This window comes from Strix aluco, chromosome 2 (assembly GCF_031877795.1).
Source record: "Strix aluco isolate bStrAlu1 chromosome 2, bStrAlu1.hap1, whole genome shotgun sequence".
In the NCBI taxonomy this organism is placed as follows: domain Eukaryota; kingdom Metazoa; phylum Chordata; class Aves; order Strigiformes; family Strigidae; genus Strix; species Strix aluco.
In genome coordinates this window covers 135,317,841-135,336,431 of record NC_133932.1, presented here as the reverse complement: position 1 = coordinate 135,336,431, position 18,591 = coordinate 135,317,841, and the positions used below count along the sequence as shown (strand labels likewise).

Below are 18,591 nucleotides of genomic sequence, written 5' to 3'. Positions count from 1 at the left end.
CCAGATATGCCATCATTCAGGCTGCCTGCACTAAATTCAGAGCTGTTGGAAAAGTTAAATACCCTTTTTAATGGTATCAGTTCTGCTTGTCAGAGCTTACTGAAATCAGTGCTCCGCTGAAAAATAATGTTTTTTTGCAATAGGATATCTTATTAAGATGCCTGGTGTAGTGTCTGAAATCTTCAGTACTGTGTTACTGATAGACTGTCAACTGTTTGAGGAGATAGTGGTGAAAATTATCTGTACTCGTCTGCATATTTTGCTTATCTTTTTTATGAAAGCAGGTCCTGCATGATCAGCTTGCAAACACAGCTGGCCTTTTTTAAGTTAGGTGACTCATGAGGCTGCCAAAGCACTTGCCACGTTTTTTAGCACTTTGATTTTTAAACTGGGCTTTTTGGAACGGCTCTTCTACTTGCGCAGCATCTCATCTGTGGGGATCCCTCCTTGGGATGAAGATTTCGTGATACTTTTATAGAAAGAGCAAATAGCTAAAACTTATTTCTAATGAGAAGTGATCGCTCTTTCCCACTTCATCTAAAAGAAAAAGGAAATGAAAGAACTCAGGATTATTTGCAGCTACTGTATTCAGTGTAATGGCTTACTTCTCCATGAAGAGTTGCTTTTGCAGTTTGAAATGCACTGATACCTCATTGTGTTGCTTATAGAAGTGCCAGGCTGTACGTAGCTCCACACATACTTTAAGCCGACAGTTTCACTTAAGCGGCCCCGTCTGCCTTTGGCTGCTTGTTGCTGCTCTGTCCCTCTTTCATCCGCACAGCTGCTTGTACAGCCACATTGTGAACCATATTGAGGAACTGATCTGGTGAAACTAACCCAGGGAAAGCGAGAGGTGGTTAGTTTTCATCCAGATCGCTTCCCCCCGTGCGATTCACTGAGCAGCTGCACAAGTGCTTATTTATGGTGGTACAAATGAGGGGGGCGATGCAGCCCTGCGAGTAAGCAGCGGGGCTGGCAGCAGGGCAGTTTGGCTGATGGCACCCATAGCTGAGCTGCAACACAGTGGGGTTTTTGTTTTGTGTATTCTAATCTCTTGAGAAAAAAATGATGTGAAACACATAGGTGGTAACACTTAATAGAGATTTGAAAATTCCCTTGCATTAATACTTATTGTCACAGAACAACTGCAAGCCCTTGATGAAGGATTTTACAGCCTCTCTCAATTGTCTTTAGGATATGTCTTTGTAGCTGATGGTCTCCTGGCTAAAGCTAATTATCTTTGGTCAGGAGAGGTTAATTAACTCTGAGTGCTGCCTCTGTAGAGTTCTGAGGAAATCTGAATAATGCAATATAATATCTGCAACGGTGCAGTGAGCAAACTGGAAGGTTTATTTTCGGGATCCAAGTCCCTCTGTCATCATGACGTCATGCTAAAGAATGTGAACAAGAAAATTGTCCATATAATTGGAAACTTGTTCCCTATCAGCTAGGCTAAATGGACAAATAATGGGACAGAAGGGAGGAGGAGAGTGATGGCTAAGTTGGAGATTTAAATAGGCATTCATTACCTGTTGCATGTTGAGTCCTGAACTGTGTTGTGGTCTCACAGCCCCACATTTAATGTTCCTCTTCCAACTGGTTTGGGAGAAGTGAGACTTTAAACTTCAGGATAAATTCCAGGCTTTGAAGGGTGCAAAGAAGTCACAAACCATGGAGATAAGGACTCCATTCTTGTCCAGAAGGGCAGGTGTAGGTTACGAGACACTACAGCTTTTTCCAGATCTCACTGCATGTACTGAAAGACAAGAAACCTGTTTGGCTTTGCGTGAGGGCTACTTCATTGTAACGTGCTACTTAAACCAGTCACACAATTAGTTTGCAATCCTAAAAGGACCTGGAGAAAGTTTCCTTCTTTGTTAGATGCTATGTGGGCTATTCTTCTTAGGTTGTAAGGGATTTTTTTGTTTTTAAAAAAAAGGGGTAACGAACATGGTAGAGGATTGATTTGTATGCTACTGAAGTTAATTAAAGGAGAGAGATAGCACATAAAATGCTTGAATCATTTTTATAGGGAGTGCAATGTATGGACAAAGCTGTTTCTTAAGGAGTGTTTAAGTTGCTCATAAAAATGGCCAGCAAATCTAAACAACTTTAAGGTTAGATTTGAAATAATGTACAAGGTCCATGTAGTTTTTTAAGTGAGGCTTAATCTTTCTGTTGACATTCTTGATACCAATTTCTAACAAAGTAAGACCATGTAGTTCTGCAATTAGGCAGCTTAGAAAGGGTTTTTTGCGTTGTTTTGTGGTTGGTTTTGGATTTTTTTAATTTTGTATTGCATGTATATACTAGAGGTATCTGCGCATTCTGTCTCAGGCTCTATTTTTAGTCTAACTCAAAAATTTTTAAGTCTATCATGTGAACAGAGATTTATTATTCCTCTTATATATTTCCAGGAAGGAAAACTAATATATCACTTAAGTGATAACAAGTGATGTAAAGTGTCATACTGTGATTCCAAAACAGATGATGGCCTTTCAACTCTTGTTAAAAGCCTTTCAGGACAAGCTGCCAACAGAAAAGTTGTCTTTTGGTTTCAAAAGTATTTTAAATCCACTTTTGGTCAGTGTGAGAGTGTTTCTTTTAAGGTTGATCCAGATTTGCAAGTTAACAAGCTTTTGGGAAAAGGTAGTATTCTGCAGAATTAACTTTGTGGTAAAAGGATGCACTGAACCAGTTGTTAGTGACTTGTAGGTGGTTTGTGGTGATCCAAAAGGGATGAGGAACCGTTTGTCAACACCCCCGTGGTACATGGGTGAAACACACTGGTAGATTGAGAGACTAATCGGGAGAATATGTTACTTGAAGGATTTGGTGAGAACTTTATATGTTTCAAGTGGGAGCTTGAGTGCCAAGTTCATGGTAGCCTGTTTTAAGCACACAGGGGTTTTCAAAGTTAAAATAAGAACCACAGCTAAGTAATGATTTAAGAGTGACTGGTCAGTCCTACAAAACTGCTTTGTTAACTTGTTAAATTTAACAATAAGCTAGTGATGTTAAGTATTTGTCAAAGACGAAGGGTGTAGTATGCTTTGAAGCTGAGGATTTTAGCCACAGCTATTAAAGCTGTTTGGCACTTGGAGAGAAATTGATTCAATCTGATGATTTTCATTCAAGATAAAGTATTGTAGAAAACTAACATAATGTTGGAGTTGGATAAAACCACTTAAACTAAAGATTTTAAGTGACTCATTCTAGTGTATTCAATCCAAGAGAAAAGTACTCAGTTATCCAAACAGAAGGTAGCTGACAGACATCACAAATTTGACCGTGCCCTTAATTTTCCTTGAAAATCTAGATGGGTCTTTCTGATGTATTTTATTTAAGGTTGTTACAGCAGTTTCCAGGATTACTGTGAATTCAGGAAGCTTTGTTCAGCCAGTTATGTATGGCTCTGGATTAGGTGGTGGTTTATTTTGGAGCTCTGGGTCCACTAGTGCTTGTTGAAAATAGCTTTGGCTAGGAAGTGTTTCCAGTGTGATGAAGCAGAACAGCTGGTTGATGGTGCTGCTGTTTGATGCTAATAGTGTCACATATTTGCTTGAAATTGCTCGAGTAGTTGAGGTGATTTAGACATGTGGAATAAAAATTACGTAGAGGACATGAGTAAGAATAGCTTGTCTTGTATATTGGTGTTGCTTAATCCGATCTCGTCGGAGCTAGTTGTTGCTTGTCCAGTCGGTTTCCTATGGCTTTGCTGAATGGGTGGTGTTTACACTAGCTCTTTGCCAAAGAAAATTGAGGGTTTTGGTGGGATTTTTTTGACAATAGTGCTTTGGAAGTCATTAAAATGCTTTAACGCAAAAAAAAAAAGAGTTCCATTTCAATCTAAGAAAGTTCTTTAACTATTTTGTTTGTTTTTCTTATTTTTAGCGCCGGCTTCGTCACCTTCGGAATATCGCTGCACGTAACATTATCAATAAGAATGGTTATCGCCTCTTGGATACGTACTTCACTCTTCACTTGTGTGATAATGCCAAGATATACAAAGGTAAACCAGGCTTGCTACCAACTTTTTTACATTTTGAATTCTTATGATATGAATTCTCTGTCCTTTTTTTGCCTTGACAACCTGTTGCCACTACTTGCGTCACGTATACTAACAGCGGAAAAGAGCTCTTTAGTTTCCTGAACTTCATAAAAGCTTTCAGCAGCCAAGGAAGCAAAAGAGATGACAGATTTGGTAGAGTCTTTTAAATCAGCCTATTTTTGTTGCTTTCCTCTTCCCCCCACCGATAATTTGAGAAATTTGGGAACTTCCAAGAGCACAGAAAAGTTAAAGCTTTTGGAGCCTGAGTTTCTTTGTGTGGGGGAGAGTGTTCCACTCTGTGTGTACCAGTTATTTTACGGAGCATAAACCAGCACTTACTATTATCAAAGTTTTCCAAAAATAGCATTGTCAGCCAATGACACGAAGCATCCAGGCATCTGTTCTGCTTTTGATAACTGTTTTTGAGTGTTAGATCTCATTTCTCTTTAATGCTTTGCTTCCCACTACAATGTATAGTTCTTCACTGTGGAGAGATGCTATTAAAAATGTATTTTTATGCTCCTTTTGATATGATCGACAGTTGGAGCTTTGCAGGCAAATGTTTTTTCTCTGGATTTTTATTTTCAGCTAGTGTAGTTGAACCTTGTTTTTTCCAAGGTTGCTGGTTTAGAAGAATAAGAACATGTAACTTGAGCTTGCTACCTGCACTTTCTTGTGGTGGTTGTTTGAACCTGTAACCGATCACTGTTTCTGCAGTGTTTGGTGTGCAGAACTGTTCTGTGCTCCATCAAAGCTTTATCCTTGGACCCCAATGGACTGAGGGATGTTGTACAAAATCTGTATTCCAGCCTCCAGAGCTGTCTACTTAAAGACTTTAAGCTCTTACTTTGGCTGGGAAAGCCAAGGTCAGTGTGTCAGCAGTTGCCTATTTCCATTTAAATACAGGGTTCTTGGCACCTCTGCAAGGTAATTTGGCTGTTCACTTTCTAAGCATCTGGAACAGGTCACCCTTGCTCTTCAGGAAAGCAGTGCAGTTTATCCCTGCTGCACTGCTCCAGGAAGATGTCATATGACAAACTAGTCACCTTGCAGATGTCATCCAAATACTATAAAGTACCGGGGCGTGTTCTTTCCCCAGAAACCAAAACCTCAGTAAATCTTGAGGATTATCTTGGGTATAAAGATGAAATGCTAAATTTAAATAATGACTTCTAATAATTAAGTGTGAATGAGTACTTTTAGTCAAAAGCATGATGGCATTTTAAAATGTTTCTCCTGAATCTGTTACTGATAAAGTAGACCCACTAGCATTTGTCTTCCATGAGTGTTACTTATTTTAGCTCTTTGTATTTCAAATATGAAGATTTGTATCAGTGTTTAAGCTAATCTAAAGGTGTTTTTTTTACTCATTTTTCTTTAGAATTTTATAAGAGTGAGGTGATCAAGAATTCTCTGGTAAGTTATTTTAATATGGAAAAACTTTCTTTTTAAAAATTGTATTGTTACTGCAGCATGATTTCTCTGCTGAATACCATAACTGTTAAATGTATTTCTACTCTTCAGTTCTGCTAGGAGCATCACGTGCTTCTCCTCCTTTTCAGGTTCTTTTCACAAAGGTTGGAATAGTGAGTTATTGAATAGTAGAAATGCAAGTTCATTTTAACAGCTGTGGAGCTATAATCTGTCGGGCCTTCTGCAGATAAGACCAAATACTCCCAAGGGTAGGGCATCTTCATGTGAAAACTGTGCAGTGCTCAAGTTAAACTTTACAATATATGTACGTTTTAAATATTGAAAACACCAAATAGGCAAAGTCATGTTAGCTGGATTTTTACTGGTTTAACTTCTTTCAGTATCTGAGGATTGTATGTATCATAACTCAGGTTTGTTTACAGTTCATCTTTTTTTTTTTTTCTTGCTGGTGTTAGCAACAGAAATAGCTGCTTTTACTTAAATGTCTGCAAATTGCTTATTCAAGAGCACTTGTATATTACTTTTCTGAGTGTGCAGATGTATTAGAAGCTCAGTTTAGCAACCTTGGTGTAGAAGCAGAGGCCCTGCTTGCAACACCCCAAATAAAGGTAGAGTCAGTGTTGCAGAATATACCATAGTTTCTTTGAACTTCTTTTTGTTGTATAGGTGAACAGTAAGGAGCATGTACCTGCGTATATATAAATGTGTATATTCTTTGAAGATTTAACAGCTTTAAGAAACTGAAGTTTGAAAACATTGTAAAGATTCTAAATTTTCCAATTCAGATCAGTGAAGGGACCAAAACTGAGCAGTTTATTACAACTGAGAAGGGGTAGGTCTCTTTGTGGGTGTAGGGTGTTGCAAATGTTGGGTAAGGAAGTCTGAAAACCTGCTAAACAGACTTTTTAAGGTCTGCATTAACGAGGTAAACGGCACCATTTATAGCACACTGGGCTGTAAATGCTTTGAAAACCTCCTCCATGGAGGGAAAGCTGTCTACATCCTCAAGGCTGTTAACTTGTCCAAGAGACAAGTTCCTTTCGACTTTAGGAATTTGAGTTCTTCCTATTCTAAATCAGGAAAAGGAATAACAAGAAGGGAGTCTAACCAAAGGAAATACCAGATGGAATGACAAAAATCTGAATAAAAGACGTCTTGAGCAAATTCCGTACATCATCTATGGGTATTTTAATGGCCTGGTATTCCTGTGTTTGAATAGCTACCAAATATCCCTTCTCCTTAGGAAAACTTGAATAATGCATTCTTCCTGTAATACTTACTGGGTAACTTTGTCCCTCCCTTCATTTCAGAGTCATCTTATTCTGAATTGCCTAATACCAGTTCAGAGACGCTTGTCCTGTTCCTAGCAGCTTAAGCGATAGGAGGAGAGGCCTGTTCTTTCATGGGGTGGTGGGTTCCTACCTCTTGTTTTGGAGGAGCTACCATTTCTGTGTGCAGCAGAGGAGGGAGGTACATATAAAAATCACTTTCCCATTTCTGCATTTGGACACCCCGTGATTTATGGCCTGTGGAAGTCCTAAAGTTGATATCTGGCTCTTGGATTGACTTGGTTGGGTTGCAGCTTGGACCAATTACAACAGTTTCCATAAATCTTTAAATTAAAAGTTGTCAGAGGTGAGTGCAAGTTCTTGGAATGCCTCATGTTTGCAAATCTGAGTTCTAGTGGAATAGATGTTTGCAGTTTAGCTTAACGTATGCTGCATTTGTAAAGCTTGAGATGCAAGTCTGATCTCTTGGAGTGAGGAGGAGCTCATTGTAACAACATTTGAGGATTGCCATCAGCATCAGTCAAGGAGGAGAAGAATGTGAACAAACCTGTCAATAAATTATGCAAACTTAATTACTGGGGAATAGATTTAACTTTTGCAACGTAAGCTATACCCTAGATTTCAGAAGTTGAATTATAACTTGGAAAGGAATGTTACTTCCACTTTTAAAGTTCCTGATTTGGCTAAACTGAATTAGTAAATTCTAAAGTAAATTCTTCAACATCTTGTAATGGGAGGAAGCAGAGTCCACTCTGAGTTTCTGAAGTACTTTATAGCATGTAGCTTTTAACCCTGGAATTCTGTCTAGAAAACAGAATAAGGAAGCAGCAGAGCCTATTGACTTCAACTCTGTGTAAACCTTGAAATGACGGGCGTTTATTATTCTTAAGGGGTTTTTTTAATCTTTGACGTGGACTTTGGTGCTTTCTGAATTGTCACTTTTAGGACTACTTTCAGCTTGTTTAAGTTGTTTTTATCCCTCTTTGAATACCTACAGAATCCGACATGGAGAAGTCTGGACTTTGGGATAATGCCTGATCGTCTTGATACCTCTGTTTCTTGTTTTGTCGTGAGGATCTGGGGTGGCAAGAAGGAGCACTTTCAGCTTTTGATTGAATGGAAGGTCAATCTAGATGGGTTAAAGTACTTGGGCCAGCAGGTGATGTGAAAACAGTTTTTCCTTGCCTTTTTACTTACGGAAATAGAACATCTGGATGAACAAATATACAGAATGCTAAGAAAGGAAATTAATGCATTTGAAGGGTGTGTTTTAAAGTTTGATTGCAGAGGTTCATGTTAGCTTATTTCAGAGCTTTAAATCTTGACTAGCTGAATATTTTAAGCTACCATTGTTCATTGAGCCTCTTAAATGATACTGCTAGCACTGGGTGCTTTAAATTGCAATGTCTTGATTCAAGGAAATGGCAGTATGATTGTACAGATGGTTAAATGAACATAGAGCATAAAGTCTGTGTGTCTTAGTTTTAATCCATTCTCATGGTAATGACATCCCATCGAAGATGTTCAGTCCAAGGAGCTTACTCTGTAAGATCTGTTTTAGTTCTGGTATTTGTCTCCTACTAGTAGCCTTCAAAGAGGTGAGAAGTGAGGTGTTTTCTGTACTGTAGACTTATAGTACAAGTGGCTCAAAAAGACACCCATATCACATAAATAATAAAAACACCAAGAAATAAAGTGTCTTTTGAATTAAATAGATTCCAATGGGCACTTTTTGACTGAATAATTAATAGGATCTATTTAGACTAGATCACAGTTTATTTCTCACTTTAAAACTAAATATTTAATTTTTAAAAAAAATCGTGATATTTTGAAGCCTGGAAAGGAAGCTTTATAGGGAATGAACGCTCTAGCTTCACATGGTGCATTGATCCTGGCCAGGATCCCCTGCACTGGTGGGCTGGGAGAGAGTCAGAGGAGCAAAAGTGAGGAAAAACTCATGGGTTGAGATAAATACAGTTTAATAACTGAAAGAAAAAAAAAAATTAAAAAAAGGGGAGGGCGGAGGGAGAACAACACACAAGTGGTGCAAAGGTAGTTACTCACCACCTCCCATCAGCAGACTGATGCCAACTAGTCCCTGAGCAACAGTTACCTTGCAAAGACTGACCTGTTTTTTACTGCTAAGCATGATGTTATATGACGTGGAATATCCCTCCTGTCAGTTCAGGTCAGCTATCCCAGCTGTGTCCCCTCCCAAGCTTTTGCACACCCTCAGCCTACTTGGTGCAGAGGCAGAGTGAGAAACAGAGGAGGCTTTGATGCTGTGCAAGCACTGTGCAGCAATAGCTAAAACGCTGCTGTGTTACCAACAGTGTTTTAGTTGCAGATCTTAAACACAGCACCGTATGGGCTGCTATGAAGAAAATTAACTCCATCACAGCCAAACCCAGTACCCTTCATATTATAGCTTTCTTTCCATTTGTTTTTACTGGACAGAAGAAATGGCTCCCTAAATAATATGCTCTGGTGCATGGTTTTAATTGAAATAATGATTAATAGCAGGGTATTAGCTACAGTACTGCACGCTAATTTTAAGTCTACCATGACCACAAAAGCCTAATTTTGAGTATCATTTTAAGTAATACCATGTGAAAGCTAATTACTCTTATCTCTGATTAATTTCGTGGTCTCTTAGTTACTTTTCTCAGCTGTAAATGCAGCAATAGGAAAGATGCTCTGGCCAGCGGTTCTGATTTCAAGGTAGAATGGCTGAACATAGAATCACAGGCTGGTTTGGGTTGGAATGGACCGTAAAGACCGTCCAGTTCCACTGCTCCTTCCATGCGCAGGGCCACCTTCCACTAGCCCAGGTTGCCCAAAGCCCCGTCCAACCTGGCCTTGAACCCTTCCAGGGAGGGGGCAGCCACAGCTTCTCTGGGCAACCCGTGCCAGGGCCTCACCACCCTCACAGGGAAGAATTTCTTCCTCATATCTGACATAAATCTGCCCTCTTTAACTTTAAAGCTGTTACTCCTTGCCCTATCACTACATGCCCATGTAAAAAGTCTCTCCCCAGCTTTCTTGTAGGCCCCTTTAGGTACTGGAAGGCTATACATACTCAGTGACTGTTATTAAAGCTGTGAAGCAAATGCGTTTTCTATGGTTAAATTCATTTTTCTTGGGTTTCATGTGTGTCTAGAATTACAGGTGCTGAAAACCTGCATCTGACTATCAAACAGAGCAATTTATGCCCGTTTGCAGTGTAAAGTCACAGTAAACTGACTGTAAAATAATTTAACTTCTCTTCTTACAGATACATGCAAGAAACCCAAATGAGATTATTTTTGGTCTCAATGATGGTTATTATGGAGCTTCATTTGAACAGAAGGTAAGGGTGTATCGTATTTGTTCTGGCTTGTTAGTACTGGTGACAAGCTGAGATTCAACTCCTAAACTTAAATTCTCACACTTGGATGCTCAGAACGTTAAAATGTTTAGTTTTGAGAAGAAATACTTTTTTGACATGATGGATAAGAACTGTTATCTCACCTCTGTGCTTGGACATCTGAGCTGTTCTGGGAAGACTTAAAGCACAGCATTTTACATCCAGAAAAAGCCTGGTTACTGAAAATAAGCCTTGACTTTATTCTTTGAGGCAGACACTTCATTCAAACGTAGAACATTTTGAAAATGGTGTGGCTGTTAAGACTCACTTTCATGCCAAATACAAAAGCATGTTATGTTTTGGTTCTCAGTCTTAAAGCCAGAGTTTGTAGCTTCTAAATGGGAAGCTATTTATTTGCTCTGTGTTGCAACTGTTTTGCCCCGTAGTTAGGGTTTTTTTTCCCCAAAGTCTCCACTTGTGCTTGTTCAGCCAATATGGAGACTACAGCCAAATTAATTAGATGTCAATGCTGATTACAACATCAATGATGGAAAAGTTTAAACTTACCTATTGTAAATAGCACAGTTGACAGGGTTTGGTTTTGTTTTTTTTTAATCCCAAATTGCTGCTGGCAGTACTGTGGTATAGATAGGTTGTGTAAGGAGTCCTTGGCTGGAGAGAAAATGACTCTTGACACACAACTACAGTTTCTGTATTAGCCACAACCAGCAAGTCCAGTCTTGTGGGGATTTGAATGGAGGCAGTGGCTTTACAGTCAGCAAACACGGGTAACCGTTTGTGGGGAGAGTGGAGCAAGTGACAAGAACTCCGACTGTATGCAAGCCTCCAAACTGTTTGGTATTTTGATGGTTATCCTTCAAATTACAGATGGTTTGATACACAGCTCAGACTCTGCTTCCTGGCGCTGCTAACTCAGTTTTCCTGAAACAGGATGCAATTCTAGTTTTTCATGATTTCAGTATTAATAACCTGGACCTGAATTCAATGATGGTAGCACTATCCATTTTCCTGATTATTTGTTGTCAGGACTTGCTCCCTAGCTCATTAGGTGTAAAAGTACATCTTGGTTTTGGTTCTTGTACGTGCTTTGTAGCGACGTTGCAAATACAGTCGTAGCACAAATAATCTCCTTCTTTGTACTTCCCTAAAATTTATTCAGTTCTTTCTGGCTGCAAGAGCTAGGAATTTATTTTATCACCCTGCTCTGGAGCTTCTGATTGCTTTCTCTCAGTTTCTTGACCTAAATCACTTTGTCTATAGTACATACCTCCTGCTTTTAAGTGACTTGTCTGCTATTCAGACCAAACTAGTTGGCCCAAGCAAACTTCAGAAGCTGTGTGCATTTAAGGGGTATTTCTGCTCTTGGTTGGTCTTGCTTTATAATTTTCATGCCAATGCTGGATATTCTAAATATTATACTGCCCCACTTTGGTGGTTATACTAAATATTATTTATGAAGCACCATCTGAAACCTGTAGGAAGTGACTTTTGTTGTCAGGTTTCTGATCTCCTGTGGTGCTTCTTTCTTTCTGGTGGGTGTGGTGGTCTCTGTAATACTTCAAGACATCTTAGTCATAAGCCTCAATTTTTGAGATAATACATGGATGAAATAGCAGTTTTAGTTTCTTTGTGCTGACATGTATGAAACTTATGAAAATAGATGCTTACAAATATAATTTTGGAAGTCTAATGAAAATCTTGTTCACAAAGACACTTCAGTCAATGTTGGAAGTGTCCTCTATTTTTGCACATCTCAGTATGGACAAAGTTAAGGTATGGTACTTTTTTTTTTTCCCCATTGCTCAAAAAACCTCTTGTTACTTTAATAATTCTCTGGACTGTGAATTAATTGCCAAAGTAGATTTATGGAGTCTTACAATAAAGTGCATATTGTTAGTGTGTTAAATGTATTTGTCATTAATTAAGACCACTTAGGAGCCAAAAGAAGAAAATTGTTGGAAGCTGACTAAGCCATTCTGGAGATAATTCATCAACTTAGAGCTTCAAAACACACTGTAGAAGTATTTCTGAGCATAGCTTGATCCATCTGGAACTAAAAGCAAATTCCTATTTTCTCTCCTGTGAACTTACCTGTGATAAGAGCCTAAAAAGATCTTGCAGCAGAATAAACTGAAGTAGGGCAGGAACATTAGGGACTGCCACAGCTGTTGTTTTTATTGATAAAAATTGTAGATTTATTGATTACACGTGTATCTCCCTGGTAAATAAAACCAGCCAGAGCAACATGCTCAAATAGGAATATTCTAATTGCTAAATTGCTTCATTTAAAATTGAAGCACTGGAAGCTTACAGCTTCACTATGTGATGCACTTTAGCTGCTGTTTTAGAACCTTCAAGCCCACTTGCATATAAGGTAACCTTCAAAATGCAGGCTTGTGCTCAAAATGCTTGCTTTGTAGGAAGTTCCTGTCATATAAAGGAGCAAAGTAGAAAACTCTAGCAACAATACCGGTGGAGAAATTCTAGGTAAACCAGACAATTTAGTATAGCAATTATTGTCTTAATAGAATAAAAGAACCATATCCAGGGCCTCTTTATTGTTGTTAATATCATCACTGACTCTTCACTTTTTTCCCCTACTGATGTCAAAAAGCCTTTAAATTATTTATCCTTGACAATATATAGGTGTTAGGGATTTTTCCTTTCTTCCATCTCTTCTGTCCAGCAGCAACAAAGCTGTTGCTGATATGCAATGAAAAAATGAACATCTTCTTCGGGTAACGTTTTTATTCAAGTTGCAGTTTTCTTGCCACAATGGATACATAGCGCACAGCAAGAAAAAAGTCGGAAAATAAGGTTTCAAAAGCCTTTGTGTGTGCCTTCTGAGCCCTGAAGGGTATTTACTGCTTTGCTGTAGGTGTCTGCCAGTGGTCATGTAACTCCTCTTCCAGCGTTTACAGCTTTTCTTCTCAATGTAGATACAAATGTGTGCTGCCACTGTAGTTAACTTTGGTCATAACCACATTTGACTTTCACATAATTGTACCTCCCACTTCTGTTTTTGTTCAAGCTTTTTTATTATTATTTTGTAGTAAATTGTGCAGCAATCTTGCTAGAAGATTTCAGCAGGATTGTGTTTCTTTCATCGCAACCATGTCCAGTTTATTTTCCTGTTTCCTTTCTGGCATGGGACCACCGAAGCACTTGTTCCTCTCTTAGTTTCATCCTCTCTAGTAACCACACAGTGAATTGACTCTATTTGGATTTGCCTGAACTGGGCCAATGTTTGAGTAAGGTAGATGTGAGCTTCAAAAAAAATTTTTTTTTTAAGCTGTCAACCAGGACTTAAAGTATTCCCCATCCTTTAGCAGTTTTCTGAATCTGCTTGGTTTTGTCTGAGACTGCATGCTTGTGTGTAAAACCACTTTTTACCCAGGTTTAACAAAATCATTACTGGGTGCTATACAGGCTTTTCAAAAACCAGGGTCCTCCTTCTCTGGTTTCCTCGGTGCCCTCCTGGCTTTCAGATTTTCTTTCAACCATTTTATGCTTGCTGCTACTAACTGATAAGACTTGCCCTTGCTCTTGCAGTGATGCCTTTTCAGAAAGTGTGTTTAGGGAAGCAAGTGTAGCTTTTAGGTAATGGCTAGCATTCTGTTGTCTCCTTAAGAAATAAAACCAGTTCTCCACAACCCAGAACATTTGGCTGTGGTCAGGGGTATGGGGGAACAGAAGAATAATTTATATTCTTCAGGGATATTGAATTGTAGCTACTTTTTCATCATCAAGCAGGAAGGACCCTTATCTTTGGAAAGCTGCATCTCTCTCTCCACTGTGTGGTCTCCATCAATGCAGGTAGAATCTTTCCCTGCATATGTTTGGTTTTTTTCTTTAAGCAGCTAGATCCCGGCCACTTTGCACAAGCAAAGCCTTTTTGTGTGTTGACAAATACATGTGTCTACGTAAGAAATGCTGTGGCAAAGAAGTAGACCAACTCCCCTTTCAAAGGGCAAACTTCTTTAATAAGTCTGAAACTCTTCCATTACACAGTCTGCAAATTTCCTCAGAGCGGGACAGTTTGTATAGACCATTTGGTGTCTGACTCTTTGGGAATTTCTATAGTACAGGGAAAAAAGAAAAGGTTAAAATATGTTGCTGTTCCAAATTTTTTTCCCTCCTGAAACTCTTGGCCACTCCACTTGTTCTTTGAAAAATTTTTCACTTTGCTTTCTGAAGACAGTGTTTTTTGAAATGACATCAACTTCATGCTGTAAAATGGTGATGCTGGTAGTTGTGCATTTCCAGTTTTCCACCATCCTAGTCCATTCAGGCATTAAGATGTCGTTATTTTGGTATTTTTTCAGGGGATATATGTGTGGACTTCAGCATGTAGGATCCACATCTTGAGAATGGAAATGAGGAGCCAAGACAGCTGCTGATATGGTGCCTCTATTGCAATATGATGCATAAAGTATAGATATCGCGATTCTTTAGGTGGAACCTTATTTTTGGTGGAAAGGAATGTCTGCTGCGTGGCAGTTGTGTCAGTAGATGTTGACATGTAACTCTGCATTTCAACATCCTCTGTATGGAAACAGCCCATTGAGGCAGGGAACAATATGGCCAAGGTGGCCAAGAAGGCCAACGGTATCCTGGTCTTCATCAGCACTAGTGTGGCCAGCAGGGACAGGGAAGGGATCTTACCCCTGTACTGGGCACTGGTGAGGCCACACCTTGATTCCTGGGTTCAGTTTTGGGCCCCTCACTCCAAAAAGTACATTGAATGACTCGAGTGTGTCCAAAGAAGGGCAATGGAGCTGGTGCAGGGTACGAGGAGCAGCTGAGGGAACTGGGGGGGTTTAGTCTAGAGAAGAGGAGGCTGAGGGGAGACCTCATGGCCCTCTACACTTACCTGAAAGGAGGTTGCAGAGAGGGGGGATGAGTCTCTTTAACCAAGTAACAAGTGATAGGACAAGAGGTAATGGGGTTGCACCAGGGAAGGTTTAGACTGGATATTAGGAAACAGAACGGGTGGTTAGGCATTGGAATGGGCTGCCCAGGGAGGTGGTGGAGTCCCCATCCCTGGAGGTGTTTAAGAGTAAGGTTGACTTAGCGCTGGGAGATATGGTGTAGTTGGGAACTGTCAGTGTTAGGTCAATGGTTGGACTGGATGATCTTCAAGGTCTTTTCCAACCTAGACAATTCTGTGATTCTGTAAACATGTAGGCAGGGACTGTGGTACTTGCTACCTCGGTATCGCTGCTGGAAAATGAGCTGATCACATGTACTAGCTGGGGCTACTTCATACACTAAAATAAATACCTTTTTTCCTACAATCTGTAAACTTTCTAACAATGCTGCCAGGTGATTTGACCTACTTAGAATTTGCTTTACCATCTGAAGAAACAGTTATGAATTTATGGTGTTTATAGGAATTTGTGTGACTGCCTGATATGGAAGAGAGCTCGGTATCAGACCTTTGCAACATGAAGAATTGCTGGTTTTGTTACTGTTTTCATGACTTTTGTGCAGAATGTACACTTTGGTCTCTTCAGAATGATATAAGGGTTTTTTTGTAACTTCCAGAAACTTGTTCACATCATTCAAAACTAAGATTACTTTGATCTTTTAAATGTGTTACAGCACAGATAAAGAATAGAGCTTTATCACGTGGTCTTGTACATCTCTGGCACATTACTAAATAGACTCTCAGATCTGAAGCTGAAGAATGGCAGTACTGTAAATTGTATCGTGCAGTATTTCTGTGCCTAAAATTTTGTGCAGTAATACATTATAAAGTTCAAGAAAACACACTCCATGTCTAGAGCACAGATAAAGTGATAGGTCGTTAACATCTTTATAGGTAAGTGCTGTTGTAGACCAGACTTGAACTTGGTGTTACTGCCACCTCAGATTGTTTCTACCTACCATACATAAAACTCTGAGACAGATTTAAAATACATTAAATGCAAGATCATTTTTTCTATGAAAAATGCATGCTTTTAGTCAAGGTGGAAAATTTTTAATTCTTAAATTAACATTCTTTCTTTGCCTTAAGGATCACTCAGGTACCCTGAAGAATAGTCTTCTCCAGGTGGATCAGAACTGTGTTCGTAACTCTTATGATGTCTTCTCTTTGCTTAGGTAAGGTTTTTGAGAATATTCTGTGTAGCTGTTGTAACTTCTTCAGTGTGTGTGGAAGGAGCCTTTCCAAATATAAAAAAACTTCTGGACTGGAATATGCAAAGGAGATATCTAGGTAGTGCTAATTCACTGATGGTAGCAAGGAGATGGGCCTTGATGTATGTGCGTGCCTTGGTGGTCTCTAGGCCTCTGCATGTGGATGCTTGAGTGCTCTGAACTAGAGCTGGCTGTGTTGGGGAGCTTCTGTGGAAAGCCCCTACTCTGCTCTTCTCAACAAAATTAAAATGTAAATAAATTAGAACAATGGAAAAAAAAAAGCAACTTGCCAAAACTTAACTTGGTAGAATGATGCTGTAGTTGGAACAAACCACCTATACACCTAAATGTGTGGGCTTTTTTTGTGTTTGGTGTTTTTTTTTTTTAAACGTTGAACACTAAATTTCTTTTGCATAATTCTCCTTTGTAATCCAGAGCAGAGGCACTGGGTACTCAGGACCCAGTTACTCCAACACATGTATGGCATAAGAAAGGTATGGTGACTGCACTTTTTGGGTGGTTGCTTAGGTGTCTCTGGTGGTGAAAAACACAAAATGGTAGTACGAAGGTAAACAGGAAGGCCTTTTTGAGATCTGCTTTAATTATAAGAGTTCAAGAATGTTAGTTGTGGGGAAATAGAGGTTTTAAACACTGTCAGTAGGTTGGTTTTGAGGAATTTGTATTTAAAAGGCATTTTACAAGACAGGTTGATAACTTCAGCTCTGCAGTAATAGAAATAGATGTGCTACAAGGGAAAACCTCGAAAAGGAGAAGTTTATTCTTTTAAAAGTCTTTGGAAAAATGCACTTGGTTTTTTTATCAGTTGTAGAAGTTGAATCCATTCGATAGCGTCACCAGTAGGTGTCACTGTTGCCTGCGTGAAGCATTAGTTTAGGTTCTGTGGCGAAGAAGCCGCGGGAAAAGTTAACTCTGGGTTGCTTATTCAGAAGTCTGTATTTTGTAAGCTCTCTTAAAATTTAAACGTGCTGCTTCTTGATTCTGTAAAGCATATTGAAACTAAAGGCTGCTTTCTAAATGTCTGTCTTCTGTACTTTTCATGGAAAACAACCAGGGGGCACGTTATGAAGATCTGGTTATGTTCTGGCACAGTCCATCAGAGGAGAACTCTTACTCTACCTCACATTAAGTCTTTGTTAAATAGAAAGAAGAAAACGTGTGCCGGTCGTCCTCATTGCTTTATTCATGCTTCCCCCCCCCCGCATTTCCTTTGCACTTCTTTGTAGTATGAAGCGCATTTCAGAAAAAAACACTCACTGTTATACCAGCTGGTCATGAACTTGACCAACTAGAGCCCTGTCTAACCCTGTCTATTCTGAGCTGTGGTTCTTCTTCTGAAAGCATCTGACTGTCTATCGTAGAGCTGACAAGACATGAAGATGTTGGCTTTGATAAAGCTCCCCTTGCTGGATGTTCACCAGTGCTGGTTTGAAACCTGATTACTGGAGCCATGTGCTTTGCTCAGTCTTGGGAAGGTGAGAGTCCAGGCACTGTCTCTTACAGTTTCTAGGCATGCTGTTGGGTGTAGCTCCTGTTTACCTCTGCCTCTGAGCTAAGACATCCTCCTTTCTTTTTGCTTTGTCCTAAAAGGAACAGGTTTTTCTCAGGCCTCAGCACCAGGTCCACTGCTGATTATACTTCAGTGGATTCTACATACCTTATCAAGGAATATATATTGCATGGTCTAGTTCCAGCAAAAGTTAGGAGTTATAATTTGTGACCATACCTAGGTGATATTTTTGCCTGTTTCCTTCCTAGCTAGGGAAGTTCTTTGGGAACGGAGACAAAGTCCTCTGTGTAGACCAGAATCCTTTATTCCCTCTCATGTTAACTCTGCTTTCTTACAGGTACACTTTCTCTACAGCTGCTTACCTTTGATATCTAGCTTAAAAGACTCGTAACAGCATTTATTTCTTTCAAAATAATCTCTAGTCTCTTTTTGTCAGGTGTCCTTTTTCTCCTACCAAGCAGTCTGGTTTGCCACCTCCAGGAGTCCAGGCTTGAGTAACTAGCCTGTGAACTCTTTCCAAAGATAGTTTTTGTGAGAGCATGTTCCACTTACAACCAGAAGAGAGAGATGGGCATAATTCGAGTTGTGATTCATTTGACAGGACATGTACTTTGGGAGAAAATGAATTGCTGTCTGCCTGCTTCTGTCCATTGGCTATAAAGAGAATAGGGAGGTGTCTACACCGTAAAGGTTTGCATCTGGTGCATAAATCCTGCATTTTGAGGACTTTCTCATGATGTGATACTTGTCTGTAGTAAAAACTGACAAGCTGCACATGTGG

At 39.5% G+C, this 18,591-nt stretch overlaps 1 protein-coding gene across 10 annotated transcripts in view; it reads left to right on the top strand.

Moving 5' to 3' along the window:
• Positions 1 to 18,591, top strand: part of UVRAG (UV radiation resistance associated) — a 97,933-nt gene that overhangs the window by 12,918 nt on the left and 66,424 nt on the right. For 7 of the 10 annotated variants that reach the window (XM_074816500.1, XM_074816494.1, XM_074816497.1 and 4 more), the window contains 4 exons: positions 3,895 to 4,012; positions 7,772 to 7,933; positions 10,049 to 10,123; positions 16,161 to 16,246. In XM_074816500.1, coding sequence (XP_074672601.1) covers positions 3,895 to 4,012; positions 7,772 to 7,933; positions 10,049 to 10,123; positions 16,161 to 16,246 — 441 coding nt within the window. Of the gene's footprint in view, positions 1 to 3,894; positions 4,013 to 5,432; positions 5,468 to 6,884; positions 7,121 to 7,771; positions 7,934 to 10,048; positions 10,124 to 16,160; positions 16,247 to 18,591 lie in introns of those variants that run through there. The other 3 variants (XM_074816496.1, XM_074816498.1, XM_074816504.1) reach the window with 2 other exon arrangements.